The 27,331-nt window shown below is 42.3% G+C and overlaps 1 protein-coding gene across 2 annotated transcripts in view; it reads left to right on the forward strand.

Moving 5' to 3' along the window:
* sema4c (sema domain, immunoglobulin domain (Ig), transmembrane domain (TM) and short cytoplasmic domain, (semaphorin) 4C) overlaps positions 1-27,331 on the forward strand; it is a 129,628-nt gene that overhangs the window by 40,104 nt on the left and 62,193 nt on the right. The window contains exons 2-3 of one of the 2 annotated variants that reach the window (XM_028033490.1): positions 6,627-6,796; positions 26,763-26,940. In XM_028033490.1, the coding sequence (XP_027889291.1) occupies positions 26,838-26,940 (103 nt within the window). In that variant the 5' untranslated portion in view covers positions 6,627-6,796; positions 26,763-26,837. The remainder of the gene's footprint in view (positions 1-6,626; positions 6,797-26,762; positions 26,941-27,331) is intronic. The other variant, XM_028033489.1, reaches the window with a different exon arrangement.

Consider the following 27,331-nt stretch of genomic DNA (forward strand, 5'->3'; position numbering starts at 1 on the left):
ATTGTAATATCAGACAAAGATTACCTAAAAAAAAAAGTTAACAATTTTCATATGATGATTTTTGGTTGGTATCCAAACCAACCTGGTGGTTGCAAATATAACTATCCTTGATATTGTATCAAGAATTCATTTTATTTTGGCCTAATTAAGGGCACATTCACATCAATGCTCTCGAACTCTAGTTTGTTTGCCTAGAAAGTCCAGTTTGTTTGGTGAGATGTGAATCAAACTCTGATGTGGACCAGAAAAAGCTCTGGTTCGCCTAAAAACTTCAGCAGGAAGCAGGCTACAGCAGCCTAGAGGATTCTGGGTAAAACCAACCAAAACAAACGTGAGTGTCCAGCGTTAGCTCAAGAAATGGTTCGTAGCCTTTTGCCAAAGACAAAAGAGAAATCCTACAACCACTAAAATCTGACACTGCTCCCTGTTTACTTACATTTGGTGAAGAAGGAGGTTGCGCTCCTGACTCCTTCAGAGGTTTTTGTGTCGCTTCCTTCAGTGGGTTTTGGTCTAGTGCCACCACAGGCGAGGAGGGGAAACAGGTTTTTCAAAGGGCTGCAGAACAAATGAAAAAAAAATGAAAAAAAGTCAATGACATCTTTCAGCCTAGAAAGGATTGCAACAACTAATACTCATAGCTATAATTGCAATAAAAGTTTGTTCTTCAAACTATTGAAAACAAATTCCCAACAGACTTTTCAAACTTTTATTTGCAAATATATATATAAAGCAAGCAATCACTTGTCTTAACTTCACAAGTGGCCACCACTTTGTTTCCAGTCTATTACATCAAATCCCCATAAAAAATTTATTGCAGTCTGTGGGTGTAACGTGGCAAAACGTGGACACGAGTCTGTCTGTCTTCGACCAGGAATAGCAACCGAGCAGACATGACATGTCCCATACGGAGCGGAGCGGGAAGGAGAGAAATGTTGCGCTGTCTGCTGTTTATCAGTCGTGTCTGGTCCGCAATGAATAACTGATACTTCCTTCAGCTGACTATTGACAAGTCCCCGGAGGGATGTCTGTATGAATCGACGCTGTCAGCCAGTCATGCTGATATCGGCCTCGGCGAACGAGGACCACCCTTATTTTAGCCTGCGAGTCGCGGCGCGTGAATGATGAGCTGCGCTTACAGTCCAATCACTCTGGAGGAAACATCCATTCTGAAGTCCAGCTTTTGAGCCTCGAGATCTTTTTCATCTCCCGGTTCTCATTTTTGTTGCTTTGTGCGGCCCGGCTGAGGCCGCTGGCAGCCGGCTGACCTCCACCAGATGTTCACCGAGATGGAGTGTGTTCCCCTCTGCTGTACGCGCCTGCTAGTGCGTGCGTGTGTCTCTGCAGTCGGATCTTGGAAGACTGCTGGCCTCTAAATGAGACTGGCAGGCGTGTTGCTGGACTTTATTGCCGCGTGCCTCTTCCAATTGTGCCACTGATTGGAGCCGCCACCGCCCGGCACGCAAAAACATTCGCGATCGGTCTTACCAGGCTGGCAGGCGCTCAGAGGCCCGTCTTTGCGTGAGATTAGCGTCCCCCGTTGCCTTGCGCGGGCGATCAAACGGAGCGTGGCGTCGGGGGGGGGGGGGGCTCTCGTCTTTTGCTGATTGGAGGAAGTGGTGGATCCAGCTCCGCTCCGCTTTTCTTCCTCTCATCAGGGCGCAGTCAGCGTGGACAATGTCAAATTTGCTGTGAGGCAATTAAAGGCGCGGGGCTTTGACAATTGGGCTTGATAGAGAGGGCCGCGCATAACGGCTGCACAAACGGATTCAGGTGCGGGGAGCCCAGCGTGGCCGTGCGACGCATCCACTCTCAATTTACAGTATTTGTTTACAACGAGCATGCAGGTGATTGGCTCAGAGAGTGCCGCTTTGCACAGTTAGTCATTGGTGATTCGCGAGCGTTTGGCTGGAGTCCACGCAGCCACTCAGCGCGCCGCCTGTCAAACATGCAGGCAGCCAGCAGCTGGAGGTGTGTGTGTGTGCGTGCAGGTGTCCTGCTTTTCTGCCGCTCATCCGTTCTCCCCGCCTGTCTATTTCAGGGTGGCCACACACACATGCTTACATTAGTCCTATGTATCTAAAATTAAGGCCTTAAAATGTGAACGACTGGATGTAGTGTGAACCCAGCGGCGCCGGATTCATTTTTGAGGTTGGGGGGCCATAGGGTGTTTTCGTCACCTCTGTTACGCACTTTGAATGTCAGGCGCGCGCACTTGTTCAATCGATATGATGGCGCCTGTCAATCAATACAGTGGGTTTTTGTCGCAATTTGTCCCGAAGTAAACAGTAAACATCCCTTACCTGGAGGACAACGTTTTAGGGTCTATACCATGCGCCACGATCTAGCTACATTTGATGATTGTTTGCTATTAAATGCGGTCATAGAGATTTGGTGGAAAATAATCAGAAAAAATGTTTTAATAGTTGTCAGTGGGAACATGCAGAAAGCAGCTTTAGAGGAATGGACTTTATTCCATTTTCAAAACTGGAGTCAGGAAAAATGTAAAAGAGGATAAATGCCTGCAGCCGACCTGAGAACAGCGGAATACAGATCGACGGTATTAAAACACCGTGTTTGTATGAAGGTTTTGTCATCATTACGTCATCGGTGTGAACGCACCACTAGCGGGTGAAACAGTTGTCCAACCGGGTGACCCGTCGTCAGCTCTTCGATACATATGGCTACTGATGGCTGATTGGCTGTTGGAAGTGCAAAGAGGAAACAAAACAAAACAAATTCACGCGATTACTTTTCGACCTGAGCCAAAACGATCTGCTCTGGGAAAAGTGTGGGTGAGCATTTGGTCCGGACCGTAAACGGACATGGGCCCGATGTCTTTTTTTTTCACCCCAACGCCATTAGAAAGAAAACATCGTCACAGTTCTATAAATGTTGACAAATACAGAAATGTCATTTCATTTTTTAGGCAGAATTGGTTCAGACCTGGACCGGATCAGAGTCAAAGCCTTTTTTTCAGATGTCAGACCGGTTCACGATCCCAACCCGACCCGAAGCTGCCGCATGTGCGTAAACCTTCGGGCGACTGTTATGAGCTGGAGCCTTAAGATTTGGTCCAGATGTCAATGCTGCAGGTTTTATCTGTACCTCTGTCTGCATATAAGCAATGGACCCTGGCCCCCCTGTTCTGGTGCCTATGTGTGAGCCGCTGTGGGGTTCTCTCATACTTGATAAACAAGTAGAGGCCATTTACCATTTAAAATGTCTTAAATTCTTTTTAAAAGCATTTAATTTGGCCTGAAATATTTTAATAGCATGTCTTAAAATAGTACGGGTCTCACATTGACTATGGGAGACTAATCTCACATATACTGCGGGTTTTATTTTTCCCCGCAGGACTTTTCTGTCAGGCAAAAGTTTGAGTCGCACACAGACATGTAAATTGCGCTTTGTGAGTCGAGGCGGTTGCAGCTACAGGTAACTAGCTGCAAATACAACTTTGCTAGCTTGTTAGCTAGCACAGGTGATAGCTACAGGTAACTAGCTGCTAGTAGCTAGGTCATTTTGGACGCAAAGGTGATAGACCTGCTAGCTAGATAACGTTTTTTGTTTCATAGGTAAGTGCAAATGTTTACAATAGAAATATATATATATACACTACAGACCAAAGGTTTGGACACAACTTCTAATTCAATGGGTTCAAGAAATCCCACTTATTAACCTGACAGGGCAGGTTGACCTATGAAGTGAAAACCATTTCAGGTGACGACCTCTTGAAGCTCATCAAGAAAATGCAGAGTGTGTGCAAAGCAGTAATCACAGCAAAAGGTTGCTACTTTGAAGAAACTAGAATATAAGGGCTATTTTCAGTTGTTTTACACTTTTTTGTGTAGTGCATATTTCCACATGTGTTATTCATAGTTTTGATGCCTTCAGTGTGAATCTACAATGTCAATAGTCATGAAAATAAAGGAAACTCATTCAATTTAAAGGTGTGTCCAAACTTTTGGTCTGTACTGTATATATATATATATATATATATATATATATATATATAATATATATATATATATATTATATATGTATATATATATATATTATATATGTATATATATATATATATATATATATATATATATATATACAGTACAGACCAAAAGTTTGGACACACCTTCTAATTCAATGGGTTTTCTTTATTTTCATGACTATTTATAAGGCAAGAAATCCCACTTATTAACCTGACAGGGCAGGTTGACCTATGAAGTGAAAACCATTTCAGGTGACGACCTCTTGAAGCTCATCAAGAAAATGCAGAGTGTGTGCAAAGCAGTAATCACAGCAAAAGGTTGCTACTTTGAAGAAACTAGAATATAAGGGCTATTTTCAGTTGTTTTACACTTTTTTGTTTAGTGCATATTTCCACATGTGTTATTCATAGTTTTGATGCCTTCAGTGTGAATCTACAATGTCAATAGTCATGAAAATAAAGGAAACGCATTCAATTTAAAGGTGTGTCCAAACTTTTGGTCTGTACTGTATATATATATATATATATATATATATATATATATATATATAATATATATAGATAGATATATACATATATATATATAGATATAACATTTGTTACAATGTAGGTATTAAATTTGATTCATAATGGTATTAAAGGGTCTTAAAAAAGTCTTACATTTAAGTCGATGAAAGTTGCAGAAGGCCTGTGTTTGTGACTCCTTCCCACATGCATGCTGTGTGGATGCCTGCACATATTTATGGGTTTTTAGAGGCGGTGAGCAGAGCTTTTTGGCTGCTGCTCCGTTCTGGAGAAAGCCAATGGAAAGTTGAGGTCTGGACAACTTACTTATTTCTGAAAAATCCACCAGAGCGCTGCTGCGCTGTCACATACTTGTGTCTGACTTCATCCGACTCGATAGGTAACCGAAGCGCTGACAGCAGCCACATATTTCATTTTGGACACATATTTCTCTCCCTCACCTCCTTCTCTAAGCGTATTTCTTGTTCCTGCTGCCGTTTCGGCTTCGGCAGACGCGCTGGGACTCATCGCAGGGGTTAAACATTCTACCAGACGCTGCCAGCACACACACACACACACACACACACACACAGGCTTACACGTGTCCTAATATGGTGACTTACTCAGAAGCACGAGGTTCCACATTAAGCTGAAATTCACTTTCCAGAGCATGACCTAACTGTATTTTTAAGGACCTGCTGTCAAAGAGAGTTTTAGACTTTTGCGTAACAGTCTTTAGGACAGGGCCGGCTATCTGGGGTCTTTGATGTACACAGGCTTTAGTAAAGGATATAAAAGTAAGAAGACATATTCACCAGCCAGTGAAAGCCAGAGAGATTAAATTAACCTTCCTAGATGGAGCAGATTCTTCCACAAGTGATATTAAATCAACTTTTGTGTTTTAAAAAAAAGCTTACAGGGTTGCATAAAAGGATTAAGTTTAAAGCTTGAAAAGTAGTTGTCTTGACTTTTCAAATGTTTCCACAAGGTTTACAAGTTTTTTTCACTTGAAACTCCTAAAAGACAAGTCTCTAAAAGCTTCTTATTGTTGAGTTAAAGTTACGCCAAGGTTTTTGTGTTTTTTTGGTTGTTGTTGCGTGTTTTAGTGTGAGTCGGCACGCGCGTTTGAGTGAAGGGTGCATGTGCTCGAATCAATGAGGTTTGATTAACGTCACACAACTGTCACAGTCGATAAAGTGAAACACGGTGACCAGAGGCTCTGTGCGTTCCCAGTGTCTGGTTCATTACAGCGGAAGATGAAGTACGACGGTGTCAGAGGATCCGGCGCTGCCTTTGTGGAATCACTCTGTGCTCCTCCAACCGGCCCATATGTTACTGACAGCTTCTGCCGGGCCCTCAGCGCTCCGATAAAAACAAAAAACAGACACGTTGCTAAAAACTACAATTTAGAGGACAGGGCCCACCAACCTTTTAGATTTTGTTCATCCTCTTTGTTAGCAAAGCTGTGAAAAGTTTAAAACTTTGATGCAGGAACAAGGTGATTAGCTAGCTAGCTAACTTTTGACATCTGTCATATGTAAGTGCAAATCTTTACAAAATAAATATATATATATATATCTAAAATCTTGATCGCAATTTCAGCATCTCTTCAGCTAAAAAAAAACAAACCCTCAAAGGATGCCTGTCAGGAGAATCACAAAGCACAGAAGAATAGCTCCAATATTACTTTAAGACCTGCACTTCATCGTCGCCCAGTATTGTAAACATGCAGTCTAGGTTACATTTTGGTGATGGCGAGAAGAAAGGTTTACTTTAGGCTTGCGCTAAGGGATAAAAAGCTGACCTTCGTTGCCATGGCTACAGGAATAGATGTTCAGATACAGTTTTGGGAGATTTTAGATGTCCTGTCCCAAGTGTTGGATGGATCAGAGGTTTTAATATCTCCAAATTATAGATTTATCCAAACTGAATCTTTGTTGTTTTATATATATATATATATATATATATATATATATATATATATATATATATATATATATATATATATATATACTGTATATAAATGCCTTTTTTTGGACATCAGAACACTTAAAGATGCCCTGTCAGTCTCACCTTCCATGCGAACAAACGTCACTCATCATCCCCGACCTCTTCTCTCTTCTTTTGTCTCCTGCAGGCCAATGTGACCTTCGTCTGAGTCGAGTGTCGCTGTTCAACACTCACAAAGAAGAACTCCACGGCGAACACGAAAAAAGAGAACGAAAAAAAACAACCAAGAGGAGATTGAAAGGGAAGCACGGAGGCGCACCGGGGAGGAGGCGAAAAACAAGTAAGAAAAGAAGAAAGGCAAAAAAAAAAAAAAACAGAACAAAGGGAGGAGAAGAGAAACAGAAACATGTTTTCTTCTCTCCTCTGAAACCTTCCTCAGCAAACAGCACAGGGAGGAGGGGATGCTGAGGGCATTCAACATGACAGAGAGGAAGATGTAAGAAAGTGAATATGAGTGGGGGGGGGAGAGAGGGCTGTCAAATAGGGATGTGAAAATTATAATCATTTTCAGGAACTCCCAAAAAGAAATGAATCTGCAGCGAGACAAAGAGCGAGCAGAGATCTACGACGAGCCATTCATGAGATAAGAGGAGAACGAAAACGGGAACCAAAAAGAGAGAGAGGGAGGTTGGATTCGGGTCGGATATTGGATTTCAGATTTCAGAGTGTTTTGTTAGGGTAGAAGATGATGCTGAAGGTTATTGGGTGGGGTGTGTGTGTGTGTGTGTGTGTGTGTGTGTGTGTGTGTGTGTGTGTGTGTGAGAGAGGGGGACGGGGATGTGTGTGTGTGTGTGTCGGGGGTGGGGTGGGGGGGGGGGGATTTTGGCTGCTCACTTCTGATTCTCGGAGAGTTTTAGTGATTAGAGGAGAAAGGCAGTGGTCCCTCCCCATCGCCCTCTTTCTTATTTCACCTGTAAGACCACAACGTAATCTGAGGCACTAAATCAAAGTTTGGGTTCGCTGGAAATAAAAGTCGGCACGCTCTCTATCATGATCCAAAGGTGAAATCGGAATGCGCCCACAAGTCATTTGTTACAGTTTTCGGCGCGGTTCATATTCTGTGATTTCTGACTGTTGAAGCTCCCCGTAATGCGGAGGGGGTGGACGCCCAGTGGGAGCAAATGAAAATGTAGCACCACTCTCTCCATTTCTGATTACTTTCTGGTGTAAAGTGGTCCTTGGAATGGTTAAAGATTTCATTTCGGCCTCTAATAAAGAGTGAGATTGATGTGACCTGGACTCTGAGCCGGTTTGGTTCAGCCAATCGCAAACAGCGCAGCGCCTGGCAAAATCGTTTACAGGCCTTCAACTTTCCCCCATTGTATTACTTTACAACTGCATTATTGTGTGGTGTGTATCCTTACACGTCTCTCTGTCTTTGATCAGACACTTACGGAACAAACAGGAAGTCATGATTTCAAGAATAAAAGTCACAATTACAAGTTTTAAAGACACAATTACAAGTTTTTAAAGTGATAATTACAAGATTTTAATGCCATAATTACAAAATGTAAGTGTAATTGCAATTTCCTAAAGTTGTAATTACAAAATTAAAATTGTACGTATGAGTTCTAAAGTGATAATTACACGTTTCTAGTCCTAGTTCAGTGAATTAGGGTTGTAATTATGAGTTTTACAGTAATATATTGCTAATTACCCCAATTGTGTTTACAAAAAATTGAAATAATTGAATAATATTTATATTAGTAAAAATCACAAAATATTACAACTCACTTTATTTGGCCTTATGAGTTTAATACGAACCACAATGTTTGCAAAACATTCATTCAAAAATAAAAGGGAATAAAAAACAAAAGATCTTTGCCACCCCCAAAAGAAATGGTGCCCTGGGCAGCAGCCATTTCTCAAGTCTGGCCCAGTGTTATGACATGCTAACAGCTCAAAGTCCGAACAGCGGAGATGATCGTCCACAGTACAACATAGGGGGTGCGCTAATTTATCGACAAGTCAATTTATTGGGGCTGAATTCCTTGATTTAGGAAAATCTATGATCGATTTTATTCCCCGATTTTGTCGACTTCAGGAAAGGTTTAAAAATCAAGTCCTCTATTTCCCTGCTGTCTGACAAAGAGAGAAACTGACTGAGAGACCCGCCCACCAGCTCATGTCTGCACGTTTGCAGTTAACAAGAGTTGCCCCAATGTTGCCAACTCGGCGACTTTCTTTTGGTTATCAGCCAAAATCGGAATCGGCAGGTCAGGCTTCATATCTGATGAGGATTATTTGTGGCTAGCTGCTAATCCGCCCTCTTTAGTTTTTGCCGCTCCCCTTCAAATCTCCCATTGCGTTCCTTTTGCCTCCTGACCCAAACATATGCGTTCTATCAGAGCAAAAAAAAAAAAAAAAACACCACCGTTTTGTCTCTCAGTGTGTGTTAGTTAGTGGGTTAGTTAGTCTTTTTTTTTCTTTTTTTTTTTTTTTTGAAGTGTGTGATGAAGCGCTCTCTCATGTACGATTAGTTGTCTGCCTGATCGAGCGACCGGGAGCTCCAGCAGACTGAAGTAAATTGCCTCTGATAAAAAAAGTCATTTGTATGCCGGCGAATGTGTGGAGAATACCGAGACGTGCCAAAGTGAAGAGGGACGTGCAGACAAACACCCGCGTGTTTGGTGACAACGGCAGAACGACACACACACACGCACACACACACACACACACACACACACACACACACACACACACACACGCATGCACTCAGAGTCACAAAGCTGTGAAAAAACAGCTCCGGGCTGCATTCTTCTTCCCTTTTCTCTAAACCTCGACTTTCTTCCTCCGAGTGTGTGCTTCTCTTCCACACTTATCCCTCCTTCTCTCTAATAATTGCGGTTCTGTCTCGGAGAGCGTGTTTATCTCTGGGAGGATATTGGTTGCTGATCATAAATGGTTTTTCTCTGACAGGGTGCCATCACACACGAGGTGGGAGCTCATCGGGATGTGTGTGTGTGTGTGAAACATTGCAGGGGAGGAGAGAGTGACAGCGAAGGCATGGAGATCAAGAGAGAGAAAAAACGAGACCGACAGAGATGCAGGTTATCACGGCAGTGTGGCAGGTGTCAGCGAGGCGCTGATAAATGCGTTGCTTCGACATGCGAGCATCCATCCGCCCAGCAGCAGCAGCAGTGTTAATTCACTGAAAGCATGCTGACATATACAGTACATGAACTACAAGCTGATTACATTGAAGCAAAAACAATAAACGGCGGCTTTATTTACTGCAGCGAAGCAAGGGGCTGTTTTTTACTGTTCAGTTCATTGTGTTAATGCAGAGCCAGCGTTTTTGATTGTTTGTTTTTTTTGTTTGTTTTTGGTGGTAAATCCGTCGTTTGCATTCATTTCTGCCCCCAATTACCAAAAATGTCATTTGACGCCATCTGATGTTATTTTTTGTCCTAATCTAATCTGGGATCAGCTGTGAAACGGCGGCCAGAAACAATGCCGCAGCTTTAGACATACATGTGCTCGTGTGTCGAGCTACGTCTGTAACGCTCACTTTTAAATTCCGGCTTATCCAACTTTGACGTCAGCTTCTCGTATTTTTTTTAGTTCATGAAATGCTTTTTTATTGTCAAGAAAAAATAAAAACCTTTCAGCTGCAAAAAGGAGCGAGTTTGGTGTGGCTGGTACAAGATTCTCAAAGTTTCGTCACCTTCGAGGAAAGTATTGCAGTTTAAGCAAAGAAAATTCATAACAAATCTGATGTAATCACATTTATTTAAGACAGAAAAGTAACATTTCTTTGTAATGGGATCAAATAATTCTAATCTTGCGGTTTTAATAATCTTGTTTTACTCAGGTATGAGAATTTTTCTTGCGAATTTTCGACTTTTCAAGCTCAGAAGCTTCTTCTAGTCATTTTCTGAGACTAATCTCAAAATTTGAAGTTTTGTGGCGGAAATGTACGCCTCTTACTTGTTTTTTTTTTAATCTACAGTGGCCCTAATGGACCATCGTAGCTACCAGTTGCAAAACAGAGACATACTTCCACAGCAGTGACATGTTTAAAATGAGAGTTTTGTTCGCCTCAGACTTTAAATCCTCTCAAATATCCGTCGTTTGAAGATATATCCTTGTCTTCGGTTTTCACTCCATGACTGTCGATGCTTCAACCAAAGATATTTCCAAGTGGCAGACTTTGTCAGCCAGTTGACCAGCAGTGTGCAGGAGCCTATTGGTGGAGGGCAGTGCTGCCTTGCACTGTACTTACTCTACATACAAACTCCATTTACTTCAGCAATTTTCTGACTATCCCACCCGAAAGGACTTTCAACTGTTGGAACGCCGTGCTGCAAAATTCTTTGCGATTTTGAAACTAGCACTTTTTAAAAAAAAAACAACAACAACAACCTTGAAACCGGTAACTAGATTGAAAATAAAAACTCAGAGCAGTGCGTGTTTCCTTCTTCATGTGCTGTCTGAGCATCTGCACACACCAACACACACAGAGTTCCCATCAGCCGGGCCTGATGAGGTGAACGGGTGTGAATCTGCCGCATCTTGCATTCCTCGGTCCTCCCCGTCCTCGCAGCGGCAGGCCTTGTCTCGCGATCGATCCGGGCTTATCTTCCCGTAAAGCTGGAGTCTCTTTCCACTCCTGCTCGCCCCTCGTCCCCCGCACACGCTACTCCCCCCCCCCTTACTCATTGCTATCGATCAGCCTGTGTGTTCAGCAAAGTAGGGAGCAGGCGGTGGTTAATGCAGAGTCTGGCTGAAGGAGCCGCGCACACGCTTCTTGTATCACTCCGCTCTCGTTCTCTCTCTCTCTTAATGCGTGCAATCAGACTCTAATAGACCCGGGCTTAGAGCATCCAGGCCCGCCACTCTCGTCTGATTCGTCTCACCTTTCACTTCTGCTCCTGTCAACAAATAACTGTCTGCGCTGTATAGAATACATCATCTGCCAGGTTTATTTTGCTGATGACTGCTGATTCGGCAAACTGATATGATGGGCTTTTATGTATTTTGGTCGGGCATGGGGTGTACATTTTATCCTCTGGAAGGGAATTTGCTCCTGCTGAGTGTGCACAGTCCTCTTTAGAAGCGTCCTACTTTGCATTTTTCACAGTGATGCACATTTATTCATGGGAGCAGCACAGTTGAACCATGCTGTTTAATTTTGGCTTCTGGGAGCTGCCCAGTGGCCAGAGCTTAAGTCTTTCATTATCTCTGAACTTCTTGCAGCTACCGAAGACATTGAAGGTTGTTGGGTTAGATGCTTTGCTCAAGGGCAAACGACGGAGGTTTCTTCGCTAGTTTGCTGTCCAGTCTCCTGCTTATTTTATTTTATTTTTTTAAAAAATTGACTTGGATGACAACATATCCTCAAACTAAAGTTCTCGAGGTCCAGTTCTCCTGGACCTTGTTTTCCTGGTCCTACACTCTGGAACGTAGCGTGTTCTCACTGGTAGTCCGATAGACTCGGTTTGATTGAGAACTAAAGTTTGTTACATTTTTTGCTGGTGCGGTTCACTTTCATACGGCCCTGTGTCAAACAATCCAAACTAATTGATAAACATGTTTGCCTCTTCACCTGTGGCGACACTGTGCCAACAACTACTGTAGAAAACGGCACAAAAACCTCCAAAGAGAGACATGGACGCAACTTCATTCAAAAATGAACAAAAATGAAGTACCGTCAGATTTGTAGGATTTCTATTTTGTCTCTAGCTAAAGACCACGAGCCATTACTCCTACTGGCACTAGACTAGAGCATCTGTTTTGGTTGGATTTGCCCAGAATGCTCTGCTCTGCAGTCTACTCGGTCTCCGGTCGCTTGGCATTCGCATATGCATTCAAACCGCATCAGAGTTCAGTTCAACCGAACAGAGACCGATGTTTTTAGACAGACCAGAGTTTGCTCTTCTGGTTTGCGTCAGAGTTCGATTGCACATTCCCACCTTCCCAAGCGAAACGGACTTTCTGGTTAAACGAACAAGAGCTGGTGCGAATGCAACCTAAACATCTAAACTGCCTCACTAGTATGCAGTCGAGCTATACACAGCTCTGCTAATTAGCCAGGTTTGCTGAAGCAGAGATTAATCTAACAGTTGCAAGACACCAAGGCCCTTGAGGACTGGGGTCCGAGACTATTGTCCTAAAGAATCCTGACCTATTGTGCCTTAAAGTACTAGCATGCGTGCAATATTTATAAAATGGATGAAAATATGGATGACTTTTGAAAATAATTGACTGCTCCGGATTTTCTTTAAGGTAAATTCACACCACACTTCATACTTCTGCAAGGCAACGTAAAGCCAACCCATCTGCAGCATTGCTCTCCCACTATGTCTCTTTAAGTGAGAACCCCCACAGTCCCCTCTCCACCTGACCTGCCCACCAATAAGAGATGTGTGGGCTGCTTCTGTATAGGAGTCCAGCTAGGTGTAACCTTTACTGCCCTGTGGCACCTCACTGGGATGCAGGCCTCTGGGCTCAGTGTGAACTCCTGAACTTCTTCCAAAAGACCAGCTAGGAGTAGTGGAAACATGTCAGAGAGTGGGAAGGAAAGCGCAAGAGTGCTACCGGACAATTAGCCCCCCAAGGAGCACAGTAGGCGGTCCTGCCCCTCCCGGAGCCGGAGTACGCTGTGAGCGAGTGTCGGTGACTCTCAGCCAAGTGTGGCGAACCGAAGTCAGAGCGAGACGGCGTGTGTTGGGGTGTGTGGGCGTGTGCGTGTGTGTGGGGGCGCGTTCGATGCGGGCCCTCGTCGCGTTTTGCATTTGCACGCCCGGTGGGTGTCGTTCTGAAATGAGACAGTATGTCTGGTGCCCACGGGCGTCAATACGACCCTTTTCTATTATTCAGAGCTGATTACGGCTCCGAATTATACCAAGGTGAATACTTTTTAATGAGCTCTGAAACAGAACGGAGAAAGTTTGCCAGCTTTTTATTTTTTGTTTGTCTGAGAGAGGCTGGAGGGGGAAAAATGCAGCGTATTTGCAGGAGTTATTTGATTAGCGCGGTAATATGTGAAGAGCAGGCTGCAGCACACGTGAGTGCTGAATTCAAAACTTCAAGTGTGTGTTATGTAATGGAACATTCTGTTTGTGTTTTCCCTTTTTGCCGTGAACTTTCTGCATGCTACACGTGAGATGAATGTGTCTGAACGCATCTAATGCAAGTAAATTAGCACGTTTTTTAGTAGCATTTGCATTCTCTAAAGCGTTTGAACGTATAGCAATAAAAAAAATATTATTCGTCCAAATATTATTTCATGCGCTTGTGTAGGTGTGTGTACCAGCGAATTGCTCATACCGCCTGGGGCAAGGCTGATTGACGTGCGATCCTGGTCGAGCTCGCTCGCAGTTATGTGTTTGAACATTGATGGCTGGTCAGAGCGCCGCCCCAGAATCCCCCGGGGCCTGCAGGCAGGACAGGCGGGTCACGGCAGGGCAGAGTGCACATGGTTTTTATAATTTTTCACTGCGCCCCTGTGCTTGTCAAAAAAAAAAACAACAACAAACGCTGCACTGACAGCAGAGGGTCGACCAGGGAGAAAAGAAGCTTGATAGAAAATCCGGCAGAAATGGAAAGACAGACTTCTCTGGGTTTTGATGTTTTTCTGCACTAGTTTCTTCAATCAGCTAGTCAGCTAATCAATAAGTATTTATTTATTGTGCACTTGTGACACAGCACCAGTTTTCTTATGTTGGACAAAAGCAGGAGGTAATGAGAAACAAGCAACTACAATGGAAAAACATCCAAACGCATTAAAACATAAGCTAACAAAGGCTAAGAAAGAAAAACAAAAATCTGTACTTTAAAGAAAAGATGCTGAGTTGAAGAACTGAGGAAGTTATGATGATGATGATGATGTGCTAATGGTCAACACAAAACCTCAAATAAATATGGATTTTTAATTTACATTTAACTCAGACAACTGTTTTTTTTTTAAATCTTTAAATATGACAATAAAACAAAAATATACAAGTCAATCTAAATATACAAAACATAGTGAATGCCATTGCTCAAAATGAATATAAAGCCAAATTAAGGGTAATATCAAGAATATTTACTAAGCATCAGCTAAAAGCTAAATAAAAAAAGATTAATCTTAAGTCAACAGTCTATACTGCCCTCAGGAGGTTAGGAGGGGTATTACACAGGCTAGGTCAAGTAGCAAAGAGTTAGTTGAATAAAATATATATTTCCAGAATTAGAATAAGTTATAAATTGGGATTCATCCAGCTCATGAGATGAAATTATGCATTATTAGTAATGGGTAACAAGAACCGGATGAGATTTTTGCTACTTTTTTTAGCTAATTTGCAAAACTAAGAATCAGGTTTTGGTTTTTTTTGTAAATAGAGTTAAGTTTTCTCAAATACTTTTGAAGAAGCCAAGTGTCCAAATTTTGTAGTGTTTCTGCTTGTGTAACTTTAACATAGTGCTAATGTTGCCAAAATTGTCCAATAAGTTGCTCCAAAGCAGTTAGCGCTGTTAGCCCAGTGTTCTAGCGGCGTGCTAACAACGCTACCACTCTGTCACTGCTTTCTTTTTGTACTGAGTTTCCAAACAGTCACCACACAAATAAAAGTTTAAAAGCAGTAGAGGGGTTTTGCTAATGCTAACGCTTTTGAAGTTCAGTACTATTAGCCCAATTCAAATTCTGTCTCCACTTTCTTTCTTTAAAAACAAACCTCAAACAGACAAGACTAAGTCCCTTTCTGGGTTGAACTCCATTTATTGAGACAAACTTCTGTTGCATGAGGAAAAACTGTGATTTGAATACAATATAAGCCCTTGAAAATCCAGTTTGTTAGATTTTTTTGAGGTCCATATTTTAGAATCGAAGTTCAGTGGCTTACAAAAAATACACAATGATTAAAATGACTTTTGGTAGAAAGATTTCTTAAGGCCCTGTGAAAGACTTTTTGATCATTTCTGCTGATAACAGCAACACTAACTGCATCACAGCAAACGTTGACCCCGGGATGAATTATTCAAGATCTCGCTTTGCTGATCTGCTGAGCAATGCATCGCTCAAACTAAGTAGCTCGAATCTGGTCGACGCTCACTAATGGCCTACATGTTTTATCACGTATGATTATGGTCAGCCGGAAAAAAAATGTGGAGAAAAATGGTGTGGCTGTTTCCCCCAATTTTTTAGATATAATTTTTTTTTTTAAATGCTGCCTGGTGTTCCGACAAGATCCACTCATTTAACTGATTATGGATTTTCTGATTATGGCTGATGAGATTTGCTTCTCTAATGATTGTCTGGAATTATAACCACAGACCTCCAGGGTCCATGGCTGAGAGCCACTGATTCTAGCCCTCTATACGCAGTAAAAACCAGGCTGCATAACTCAGACATGCTGTAGATCTCGGGCTGGTGCTCATCTTCTTGAGGCTGACAAGCGAGACAGTGTGGAGAGTCTGGAGATTTTTAGTCAGACCTCCGTTCAACAGCTCTTTTTATATTTACCACAGTTAGCTTTTTATAGAACCTGAATAAGTTAATTAAATTATTTTAAAACTACTATTATTCTACCATCCGGTTTTAGTCAGAAACATTCATAATTCACAATTAATAGAAAATAATATGCTGAGATATGGATGCGACAAAAGGACCATTTCATGGAGAGCTAATAGGTTTTAATATTAAAAATAGACAAAACAATGGATATTAATTCTGTGCATAGCCAGAATTTCAGCTGTGTTACGGACTAAGTCTTTCAAATGCATTCTTTTTGTGAGCCGTGCGCTTTTGGACAGCTTTCAACACAATACACAAGTCATGAAATGGACCTCTGTTTAAATGTGAGCAAATGACTAAACAGAAACATTTGGACAAACCTCAGCTTTATCAAGCAGAAAAAATATATTTACCCTAAAAGGTAAGGTGGTGGTGACTGCTGTGGCTTTGTACGTAGCTGTGCTGTTTGGGCCACTTGGTGCATCTCTGTCCCTATATGGAGGTGATGATGATAATGGGACAGAGATTTTGCCACCTGACACAGAAGTCAAACCATAAAGAGCTTTATGGATGATTACTGTTGTTAATGAGGGTAAATACTTACAATGTAGCCTTGATAGCTAGTTTTTAAGCTTGTAGGTGTTTATAACAGTTTTGAGAACTGCTTCTAATTCACAAGATGTGGGTTTAAAATAACTATGTGAGTATTTTAGTTTGGTAGTTTGGATATTTTCTGTACTTCTCAAACAACTAAACTTGCCACCGTCACATAGGAGCGCGCACGCGCGTCTCCGCCACCTCAAGCCAAAAGCACAGATGGTCCCGCTGTTCGATCAGCTCACCGCCAGCCCATCCGGTTTCATCTGGCCCTGTAGTTTTCCCTGGGTTCGGGCAGGTGTTTGGCCCGCAGACAGAGCCCAAATCAGATCCATTTCATCTGTAATCAGCTGGAGCCCCCGAGCACTGATGGAAGAGATCAGAGCTCCGATCAAAGAATTATAAAGCCGGCCACGCCTGGCCAGCCGACCGTAACAAGAAGAACAAGGCGGGTTGAAGTGCAGCCAGGGGAAGACGCGGGGGCAAGCTAGCCTATGCCGCAGCGCTGACGTGGGGGGGATGAAAGGAGAGAAGATGGAAATTTTAAAGGCTTACAGGGTCTCTTAGGAGTGAGACATAAAAGAAGCTGAGAGAGGCAGTGAGGAAGGCTGAGATGTAACAATGTCAGCTCTCATGGGGTTTATTTCTCCTGCTTTTTTATTGTTTCATTAAGACGTAAAAGACCAATAGAGTTGACTGTTGTAATTTTTCTCCACTATAAATTACAACTGATGCTTTACGTAGCTTGTACAAATTCATTTTAGTGAACCACTCATTAATTGTTTGCACACACACACGCACACAGGAAATAAATCGCCCGGCCGCATGAAAATTGATGAGCGTCGCACACATTGGCGATGGACGCTTTAGAGGAGGTTTCAAACTGTTTGCAGATGACAGAAACAAACTATTGGGTGTATCAGAGGGGCGCTGCATCTGTCACAATCACACTCTCTTTTGCATTCATCTTCTACAGTCAGAACCCGGCTTTGATTCTCGAGTCTTTCATCTGTGCCAGCTCTACACCAGAAGACCACACAATCTGCCGGCAAACACACAAGGTCATAAGCACGCAGGCCTTTAATGTCAGCCGGTCAGCATGAGGCTATTCATTTGCCCCCTTTATGCAGAGATCTGCCTCGCCAGATTTCTGGTGTGGGACGGCGCTCTAAAATACGCGACGAGGCTACAAATTTAAAGACACTGTCTTTTTGTGTTTATACTTCAAAATTGGTGGAAACAAACAAACACACATTGGAACTGGAATCTGGAAAAGTATCTCAGTTTAAGTCAAGTCAAGTAGTCAGCAACAAAGCAGTTCAAAATGCGTTGCATCATAAAGGCACCATGAGGTCACCAATGGTGAAACGAGCCATAAATGTTAAATTTTGTCAAATGCCATCATTAAAATCATCAATGCACATCAAATATGTTGGTCAATGTTCCACATGCTACTAATCCAAGGGTTTTGAGCTTTGATTTAAAGGAATTCAGCTGTTTTGCTGAAGTTTGTTCCAGATTTGTGGCGCATAGAAGCTGAATGCTGCTTCTCCATGTTTGGTTCTGGATCGGTTGCTGCTGTCTGATTGACTGTTTAGGCAGACCTGTTGCAGTAATCAATGCGACTAAAGACAAACGCATGGATGAGTTTCTCTAGATCTCGCTGAAACATGAGTACTCTAATCCTGGAAATGTTCTTCAGGTGATAAAAGGCCGACTTTGTAACTGTCTTTATGTGATTCTGAAGGTTCAGGTCCGAGTTCATCACCACACCCAGATTTCGGACCTGACCATTGGTTTCTAGATGTAACAACTGAAGTCGCGTGCTGACTCTAGACCGTTCCTGTTTTGGACCAGTGATAGTAACTTCAGTATTGCTTTTCTTTTAACACAAAAAATATATTTATATATATAGATTTAGACAGTTTTACCAAGTTTCAGTCTCCACCAGTATTTTTGTACCAGGACTCTGATGGTGCAAAGTGTGGGATGTTTTTTTTTGCTGTTTTTTTTCCACCATAAGTGGAGTGCTCATGTCGGCTCCATTAGCTTGATGCTTTAAATGGAAAAAACACACACAGCAACAGCTCTGTAGGAACAGTTAAAGAGGGGGCAAAAAAACCATCTTACTTTCCTCCAGTTTCATGCACGGCCCTAGAGATCCATATGAATAAATGAAAGGAAATAACAAGAAAATGCTGAGGCCCATGTTGACTTCCCTTCACTTGAAATCCCTCATGTCATCAATTTTTAAAAGAGGCTCTGTAACAAGATAGTTTTCTAGTCCAGCATCGGAGGTGCTTTGCTCTGGACTTGAACCGGCAACCTTGAAATTATCTTGTAACCAGGTTGCCATGTATTGCAAATTTTTTTGCCCAGGTCCCTCTTGAAAATGAGATCTGGATCTCAACGGGGTTTACCTGGTTAAATAAAGGATTTTAAAAAAAATTAATCCGTACGTTGACGCATCGCCAGACAGCAAGCACACTCTCACACATTTGTATTCAAGGCATCTAGCCGGGGCTTTCATAAAACTCTTTCAGCTCTGATTCGAATCTTCAGAAATGAATTTTGATGGACCTCCAAGTTTTTAAAGGTTGATCTCTAACCAGAAGCTCTCGGCTGTGAAATTCATCGAGCGGACGGCGTCGCCTCTCGAGGCGCCTCTGTTGGTTCGCAGGCTCTCGGATAACATTTTGAACCTTTCAGAATGCATTTGAATTGTGGAAATGAAAACGGATGAACCGAGGTCACAAATTATCATTTTGCAATCAATCTTTCCATAAGGAAGAAGATTAGGTTTTAGACAATTTGTCACAAGTGCTCTCTTTGATAGCTTTTGAAAAACTGGACTGTGCTACAAATTAAACTTGTCTTTAACGGCTTTTTTTTTAAAGATAACATTTAATGCCAATAGGAAGGAGATAAACACTGCAATTACAAAGTGCTAACATTTCAAATATCATTGATATTTTTATTTAACTCTTCTATTTGATTCCACCTAAAATTACCATTATTGAGAACGCTAGCATTTTATTCTGGCTTGCTAACTGTTGTAGTCTTCTTTTAGTTTTTCCCGAGGCACTCATTTACTTAAAATCTCACAGTAGCCTCTTTTGTTAAGGGCATTCTGAAATTTAGTTAACTTCCCCTAGATATTGTCAGTTCTTGTCAATATTAACTAGGAATACTAGGTAATATTGTATTCCTGATACTTATTTTAAAAGTATCAGTGTGGCAGAAAATGTTTGTGATTTTTAGATTTACAAGGATCCTATTAAGTCTGACACAAGTTTAGCATTTCTGTATTTTTTCTAGTGTCCTACCTCCCTTCCTTTCTCGCCTTTCTTTTACTTTCTTCCTTTCTAACCTGCACATTCTTTCTTCCGTCCTTGTTTACTTCCTTTCTCTCTTTCTTCACCGTGTACGTCTTCTACATTCAGATGAACAGACATTTTTAGTGCCTATTATCCTTTGTTTTTGTGTGTTATATAAAGTAAGTCAAGTATAACTAGCTAATATTAGTTGTTAGCATTCAGCTAACAGACCAAGAGAGTGGGAGTGAAAAACACGGAGAGTGAAGAAGTTTCATTCCTTTAGTTCCAGCACCAGAGCAGTCTGTATTTTTCATGACTTTAAAATTTTCAAAGCAGACAGATTAAGTAAGTCGCTTCGTTTGAAGCCTTTTGCCGTCCAGCTGACTGGCATCTATATCAACAGATGGGCAAGAGACAATCAATACTCTTTGCTAACGCTAGTGATTAGACCAGGCATTTTCCTGTCATAAAAACGTATTTTAAAAGTATCTGTGTGACAGAAAATGTTCGTGATTTTTAGATTTTGTCAATGGTTTGATATTGGGTGACCAAAACAAAGTCTTCTCTTAGGGCTAATAATGCTAACACAGAGAGCCTTTAGCAGCTAGCTTGTGTATCATTTCAGTATTTCAGCTTAGCATGCTAAAATGTGAATATTTATCAGTGCCAGCAAACTAAAATCTAGGTTTCCATATTAGTGAACAGATAACAACAGTTTGACTTGACTGACTAAGAGTACATAGAGAAATGTAATTTTTTAAAGCATTTTGAGACTCAGGTTTTGCTTCCAAAGCAAACCAAAGATTAAGATGGAAACTAATCTGGAGACAACTTGTTGTGAAAGCTAGCTGCACAGTTGGAAAAGCCGCCAAAAGTCTTTTTTTTTTACTCACTCGTGTGTGCTGGAATGAAAAATAAATAAATAAATAGACCTAAGAAAAACATGCATTGCTAGCCTTAAATTAGCTGCTAGCCACAGGAGTTCTGTCTGGATCGCTCCATTGGACCAGTAACTCATCCTGCAGCTGCCAGCACTCGGGTGACATTTTTACAAAACCTTACCACTGTGAACAGTTTTTAATTATTATGACGTCATAACACTTATTGTTTTTCTGTAACGTTCACCAACTTATTGGAGTTTTATCGGTAGATCACAAGTGCATAGGTAGAGTTTGTGTGTGTGTGAACCTGCACAGGTACAGCAAACCTGAATAGAAATAAGTAGATATAGATACGAAAGGGATTGCTTTTTAATCATTTCAGGGAATTCCCACCACTAATGAACAGTCTTCATTCAAGATGCCGCTCTGTTTTGCGGACCGTCCTTCTGGTTACGGAAACCCATTCCGAATAGTTGAAAATCACCTTTGGTCGCCTTCAGAAACCCAACACACATCCAACCATTAATACGGCAACGCAGCTCCGGCTTTTCCTTTTTGTGATGATTTCAAAGTGAGGAGAACACACCATAAAAGTCCTTGAGGAGCCCTCAAACCCCTTTGTCCTCGAGGTGTGAAATCGTTTGATCCTGCTTGTTTGGTTCAGCTGAAACGGGCTTTGTGTGTTGCGGGGAGCTTTCATTGATGTGCGCATTTCGAAACGCGACCCGAGCAATAAAAGGCGGGAGGGGAAGGGAGAGGATACACACAGGGCTGGGAGGGAGAGGTACGAAGGAAGGAAGGAAGGAAGGAAGGAAGAGCTCTGAGCTTCTGTGATTGTTAAGTGTAGATGAAGGGGGGGTAGCTGTCCGAGTGCATCCTGTCACCGTGTGATTGAAAGTGTGTGTGCATTATTGAGGGCGGTTGCAGGTTAATGGACATTAAGTGTGTCCTTGTGTGATGTTCTGAGTGGAAGGGGATGTTCAATCCGCCCAGGCTCTGTGTAACCCGCCATAGGTCAGAGGTGGAGGTTAAAAGGCAAACAAAGACTGGAAAGACTAACAATCAGCGGTGACTGCAGCAGAGGACCCGTCTGTTAGTTTCCGTGTGCTTGTCTCTACGTGTTTGGCTTCCAGGAAAGGCGAGGGACAGGAAGGCAGCAACAGAAACCAGAGTGACATAGCAGCAACAAAAAAAAAAAGAGAAAAAGACGACAGACAGATTGGGGTTGAAATCGTTCATCTCTTCCCGTTTTTTCCTTCCTTAACATCCGCTCGCTTAGAAACAATCCTGCGTCGCTTCTCCCCCTGCAGGGATTCATCTGATCTCCAAACACGCGCCGACGCCGAACACACGCACAGCCAGAACCCACACGTGCTTTACACGAAGTGACAGAGGCGCGCAGGAGCCTCCGCAGCCTAATCAGAACATGCGGCCTATTTCTCTGTATGCTTTAATGAGCCCTCCATTGTGGAGTGGTGGAAGAAATTATTAGGCTGTTGTGTCTCGGCTCATTAGTTAAACCAGGCTCACCAACAACACCAGCAGCTAAGAGATGATTCGGATTGCGCCTGCGGAGTCATACGACACCGCAGGACCTTAAAGAGGCCGCGGTGACAGACGGAGCAACTGTCTTAATTTGGTCTTCGGGGAAAAGCAAGACTCAATTCATCTTCCTATGACACGGTGAGGGAATTATATGTGCTGGCTCGATGGAAAGAAACCGAAAAATTCATCACAGGCTCCCCTGTTGCCCGTAAAGTTCCTCGCAGATCTGCCTTGATGATTCAGTGAACGGTTTTATTTGCAAAGCGGTGTCAAATAAGGAGAGGCAATCCAGAAATGCTACTGCAGGTAGTTATTTGGTCTTATCGTTAATAGCTCAATTTCGTCTCCGCCGACGGCGCGCTGTTAGGGACGCTAAATCGTTCAGAATGAAGTGCTGAATTTACCAATACACCGTGGCGTTCACATTCCTCTCAAAGAAACACCCCGGCCTTCAATGTACAGCCTGAGCAGGGAACGATTATTATAGCGCCTTATATAAACACTCACAACCTTTCTATATTTCCACATGTTTTCATGTTAATGTTTGTGGTGGGAGTTAATTGCAGGATCTGTAATTAAATCACCGGAAAGAATCGCATTTTAATTGAAAACTATAGATAGTCAAAATAAGCATCGCTCTTAATCTGTGGTGTTTCCGGAACCCTCGATGTAACTAATTTGAAAAAATACTTTTTTGTGGACGTTGGCGACGTCCGTCGCTACTGCTGCATGTTTAGCATTGACATGCTATCTTAGCTTCACTGACAGGCTAACTCCTTTGAGCACAACTTGAGTCTTTCCCGGTGTCACATTGGGTCAATTTTTGAAGCAAAATTTAGCCCCAAGTGAGGCAAGAGAAGCGGCTTTGTTGCTGTTATTTCTGCAGATGTGACTTTGTGCGTCAGACTTACGGACATAGCAGAAACAAGTGGAAACAAAGGTTCTGGCGGGAACTTTTGTATATAGAAAGAAGAAAATAGTGACTTTTTGCCTTAAATCCTGTGTAATTAATCAATTAATGGAAATTAACATGTTAACACCATAGCTAAAACTACAAACATTTTTGTTCTTTCTTGGGATTTATATGTGGTAGACCAACACAATATATTGCTTATTAGCACAGAGGATAGAAAATTGATTTATTTTTTTTACAAACAAATCTGAAATCTGTACACTGCATTCATCCCACTTTACTCTGTTCCCCTGTGTATAGTTAAGAACAACCAATTGCTTTCACTTAATTAGTGAATCCAGTTTACCTTTCTAAACTTACACTCAGTTAAGAAAAGTTATGGATCATAATGGTGGGTAAACATGCAAACAAACCTCCATTTCTAGAAAGTACAAAGGCCTTGAGTGGGCATGATGAGATCTACAGTTTTTCTGCAGACAAAACTTTCCCTTTGCCCTGGAGCGTTAGCATGCCGCTGCTTCACATGATCTACCCTTCCGGAAGCCCTCCACGCTTTATTACGTCCCTGCGTTAAGACGAAGCAGCAGATGAAGAGGGACAAGGCTTTCTCCTTCTCTTTGAACGTCTTTTCCATCTCTCTGCTTTTCTCATCCCTTCACCGCTCCGTCTTCTCAATCCGTCCTCCGCTCACTCAAGCGTTTGCCCGGCAAGGCCATCAGCATCGATCCAATAAAGCTAGCAGCCCGCACTGCAAGGCTTGCAGAGCTTTCACCCAAATCCAGCGGTTTAGGCACGCTCGTTTAACGGCACGTCGCCGCAATCTGATGCGGCGATGAAGAGGGGGGAGGAGGGCTGGCGAGGGGAGGCAGGGAGGCTTCTCTCTCTTTTTTTTTTTTGTTTGTTTTTGTTTTACCTCAAAAATATAATCAATACCCGCCTCACAGGCTGGGTGTAGACACACGAACATGTTCGAACGCCCCCACACAACACACCACGCACACACATTTCTGAATTTCAATTACCTCCCCTGCCAATCCACCAAACAGAGTAAATGTTTGTTTGCCAGGGTCAGAATTTAATATTCACATATGGGAATAGACGAGAAAAAGCGGGTTGGTGTGTTCAAATCCGCATACGTGATTCTGTGCTTCCTGTTTTGTTTTTTCTAGTTAAAGTCTGACGTTGTTTGCCTGTTCAGAAAGCAAAGCTCCCCCTTCAGTGACCTCCTACTGTCAGAAACGTCATTTAACTCAGTGAGCAGGTGCAGAGAGAGGGGGGGAAGCGTACAGGTGGCGTGTCGTGTTTAAGACATTCGTTTTGTAACTCAGGTCTGAGCAAGGTTGTTTTTCCTATACTTTTTAGAAATGTATATGCCACTATAATAGAAGAGGAATTAATTTGAAGGCTTTTTGTCCAAATTGACCTGCATCTGTGTCCTGTACGTAAGCTTCTGAGACGTCCACCTCTGAGGTTTCTGCCGCAGTTTAAGTGGAAGTGAAGCGAACGGGCTTTTTCGTGCGGTGCCTCAGCACTTAAAAGTGACATTTAAAAGTGAGTTTGTCAGATAAATACAGGCTTCTCCATGAACAGTTTTGCTACTTTATACTTAGTTGCAGTCCTAAGTGGTTGCAGTGGATGGAATATTCCTCCTTTTAGGACCTCGGTGCACTTTAAACAAAGTGGTGCAATTACGAGAGACGGCTTTTTTAGAAAGTTCTTATGTGCTTTTTGAAGTCTTACAAGTTTTACGATAAAAATCTGACGATTTGTTCTCCACGTCTTAAAAGACACAAAATCATTTTCTGAATACTTCTCAATACAACTCAACATAAGCAGCTACAAGAGTCTGTGATGTTGTATTCGGGCCGCACTGATTGCACTTTACTGGCTGATCACCGATTTTTATAAAGCCTGACCCGTCGATTCTGATTTTTGCTGGTACCAATTTGTTTTTGTCTGAAAAGCCACTAAATATTGCGACAAAAAGTGCTAAGCTGGCAACAGTGGTTTGACTATTGATAACGGGAATAACAGGGCTGGTTTACACACTTTTGCAGAGGTAGATGAAATAAGCAAAGAAAATCGGTTTCTCATGTAAGTGTTGGCTGATTGACAAAATCCAGTCTCCAAAAGAACGAAGGAAATTCGGGCTGATTTTTCATTTTACCGCTACTTTTTGTACCCTTAAGTCCATCCAGATTTGGGTATTGCCTCCTATTTGCATTGATCCTACTAATGGTGGGGATTTATTGTATCGTTTTATTATTTATGGTGATACATTTCTTGTCATGATAAGAATTTTGATTCATTGTGTCACATTAATCCCAAATAATGATCTTTAAAAAAACCTAAACTTTCTGTATTGTTAGTTTCATTAGTTTGTCCACTGTTTGCTCAATGAAATTATTCATAAATTTTATATGATTACTCTGTGCGGAGTCACACTGCGCTTTTACGGTTTTGTTTTTTTTGTGTGTGTATGTGTATGGTTTCGGGAACTGATGGTCTGACGGGACACCATTCTTTGCCTCCCCCCAGTGTATCTGTGCTGCCACGCTCCTCCTGATGAGCATTATGCTAAAACTGTGGGAGGGTTGGATGCCTGTACTTCTTTGTGCGATTGATGTCCTAAAGAAGCATATTACAAGTGGGAATGTTTTTCAAGAGCAGGATTTGTGTTTGTGGGGCTATGGTCGCTCGTCCATGCAGTCACAGCCATACAGTCACCTAAAAAAGAAGTAATCAATAGCATGCCTTCAATTCAGTAGAAAATAAAGGGCTAATTAATTATTTGGACTGAATTAGTGAGAAAATTGTGACTATTAATGCTGATTTTTCCTGGCTATTTGTTCATAATTTAACTTCCTGTCTGCTCTTGCCCTCCGCCTCGTCTCCCTCACAGCGTCGTAACAAGCCGCTCACCCCGAGCCGTCATTAGGCCGTAACGCCGCCTTCTAGCCGCACTTCTTGACATGTTCATTAGATATAAACCAATTCATTTACAACACTGTTCTATTGGATTGTCCTTGCTTCGACATTCATCTCCCGACAGTTGGCGTTTGATGCGTTGCCAGTGCCAATTAACTTTGATAACTCAGCTCCAGCTTAATATACCGCTGCTGAATTGGCCTGACAAGAGTGCGGCGATAAGCTGGGTTTTTTTTTAGCTGTCCAAGTACCGATAGCTAGATTATCGCTCAACGTGAGGGAGTGGCGGGGAGAACTTTTCCTGCGTGATTTCCCCAGCCAAAAGTTCTTTGAATGTTGTAGTTTGTTTGTCTTGGCAGGGACGCACAAACATGGAAGCGCATTACGAGTGTCCTTTCAAGCAGTTACATCCTTCACTTCTGGTTTATGCTGCTCTGTTGAGTTTTATAGGATCTGTTTTCAAACAGGAGGAATTTATCTTTCTTCCCAGCTTGAATTTGAGTTCTGTTCCATCCGTCCTCTTGACAAACGTGTGCGGCGTAAACGCCGCTCACACATAAGGGCTTCTGATATACAACCAAAGCAATAAAGGAAGTAAATAGCAGCTCCCATCTGATGTGTTGTTGTGGTTTCCGTCTGTCTACAGCAGCCCGCCGACTCATCCGTCCCTCTGTCCATCACCGAGCAACAGATCCAGAAAACCGGAGCTGACTCGGCAGCCATGGGTGGGACGAGGGTCTTACTCCTGATGTTGCTGGTTGGATGGGAAAGGTCAGCGGCTCTCAACTGGAACCCAGTCCCACGCAAGACCGTTCGATACCAAGGTGAGTGAGTTTACAGATGTTAAGAATCCCGCTAACTCCAAAAATTACATTTATTTTGGAATTGGAGGTTTATGTCTGCCCAGACCTTGAAGGTCTCTCAAAGTTTGACTTTATTCCAGTCAATGGAAAACCTGACTACATGAAGAGGTGCTGATTATCCCAAGGACACGCGCGTCTCAGTGACCTCACATAACATTGAAAAGTTTTATTTTTGTTTTGCCTCATATGATGACATATTAATTGTGGCATGTAGCTAGTGAAAATCTCCTTTTGGAGACACAAAAGGAGATTTTTCTATACACTTTCCGTCCCTTAGACGGAGAGTGTCTAGGAGCTGAAGATAACTCAAGAGCGTTCACAAAATCTTTGTCACTTCTGGGTTTCAGCATGG

This window comes from Xiphophorus couchianus, chromosome 12 (assembly GCF_001444195.1).
Source record: "Xiphophorus couchianus chromosome 12, X_couchianus-1.0, whole genome shotgun sequence".
In the NCBI taxonomy this organism is placed as follows: Eukaryota; Metazoa; Chordata; class Actinopteri; order Cyprinodontiformes; family Poeciliidae; genus Xiphophorus; species Xiphophorus couchianus.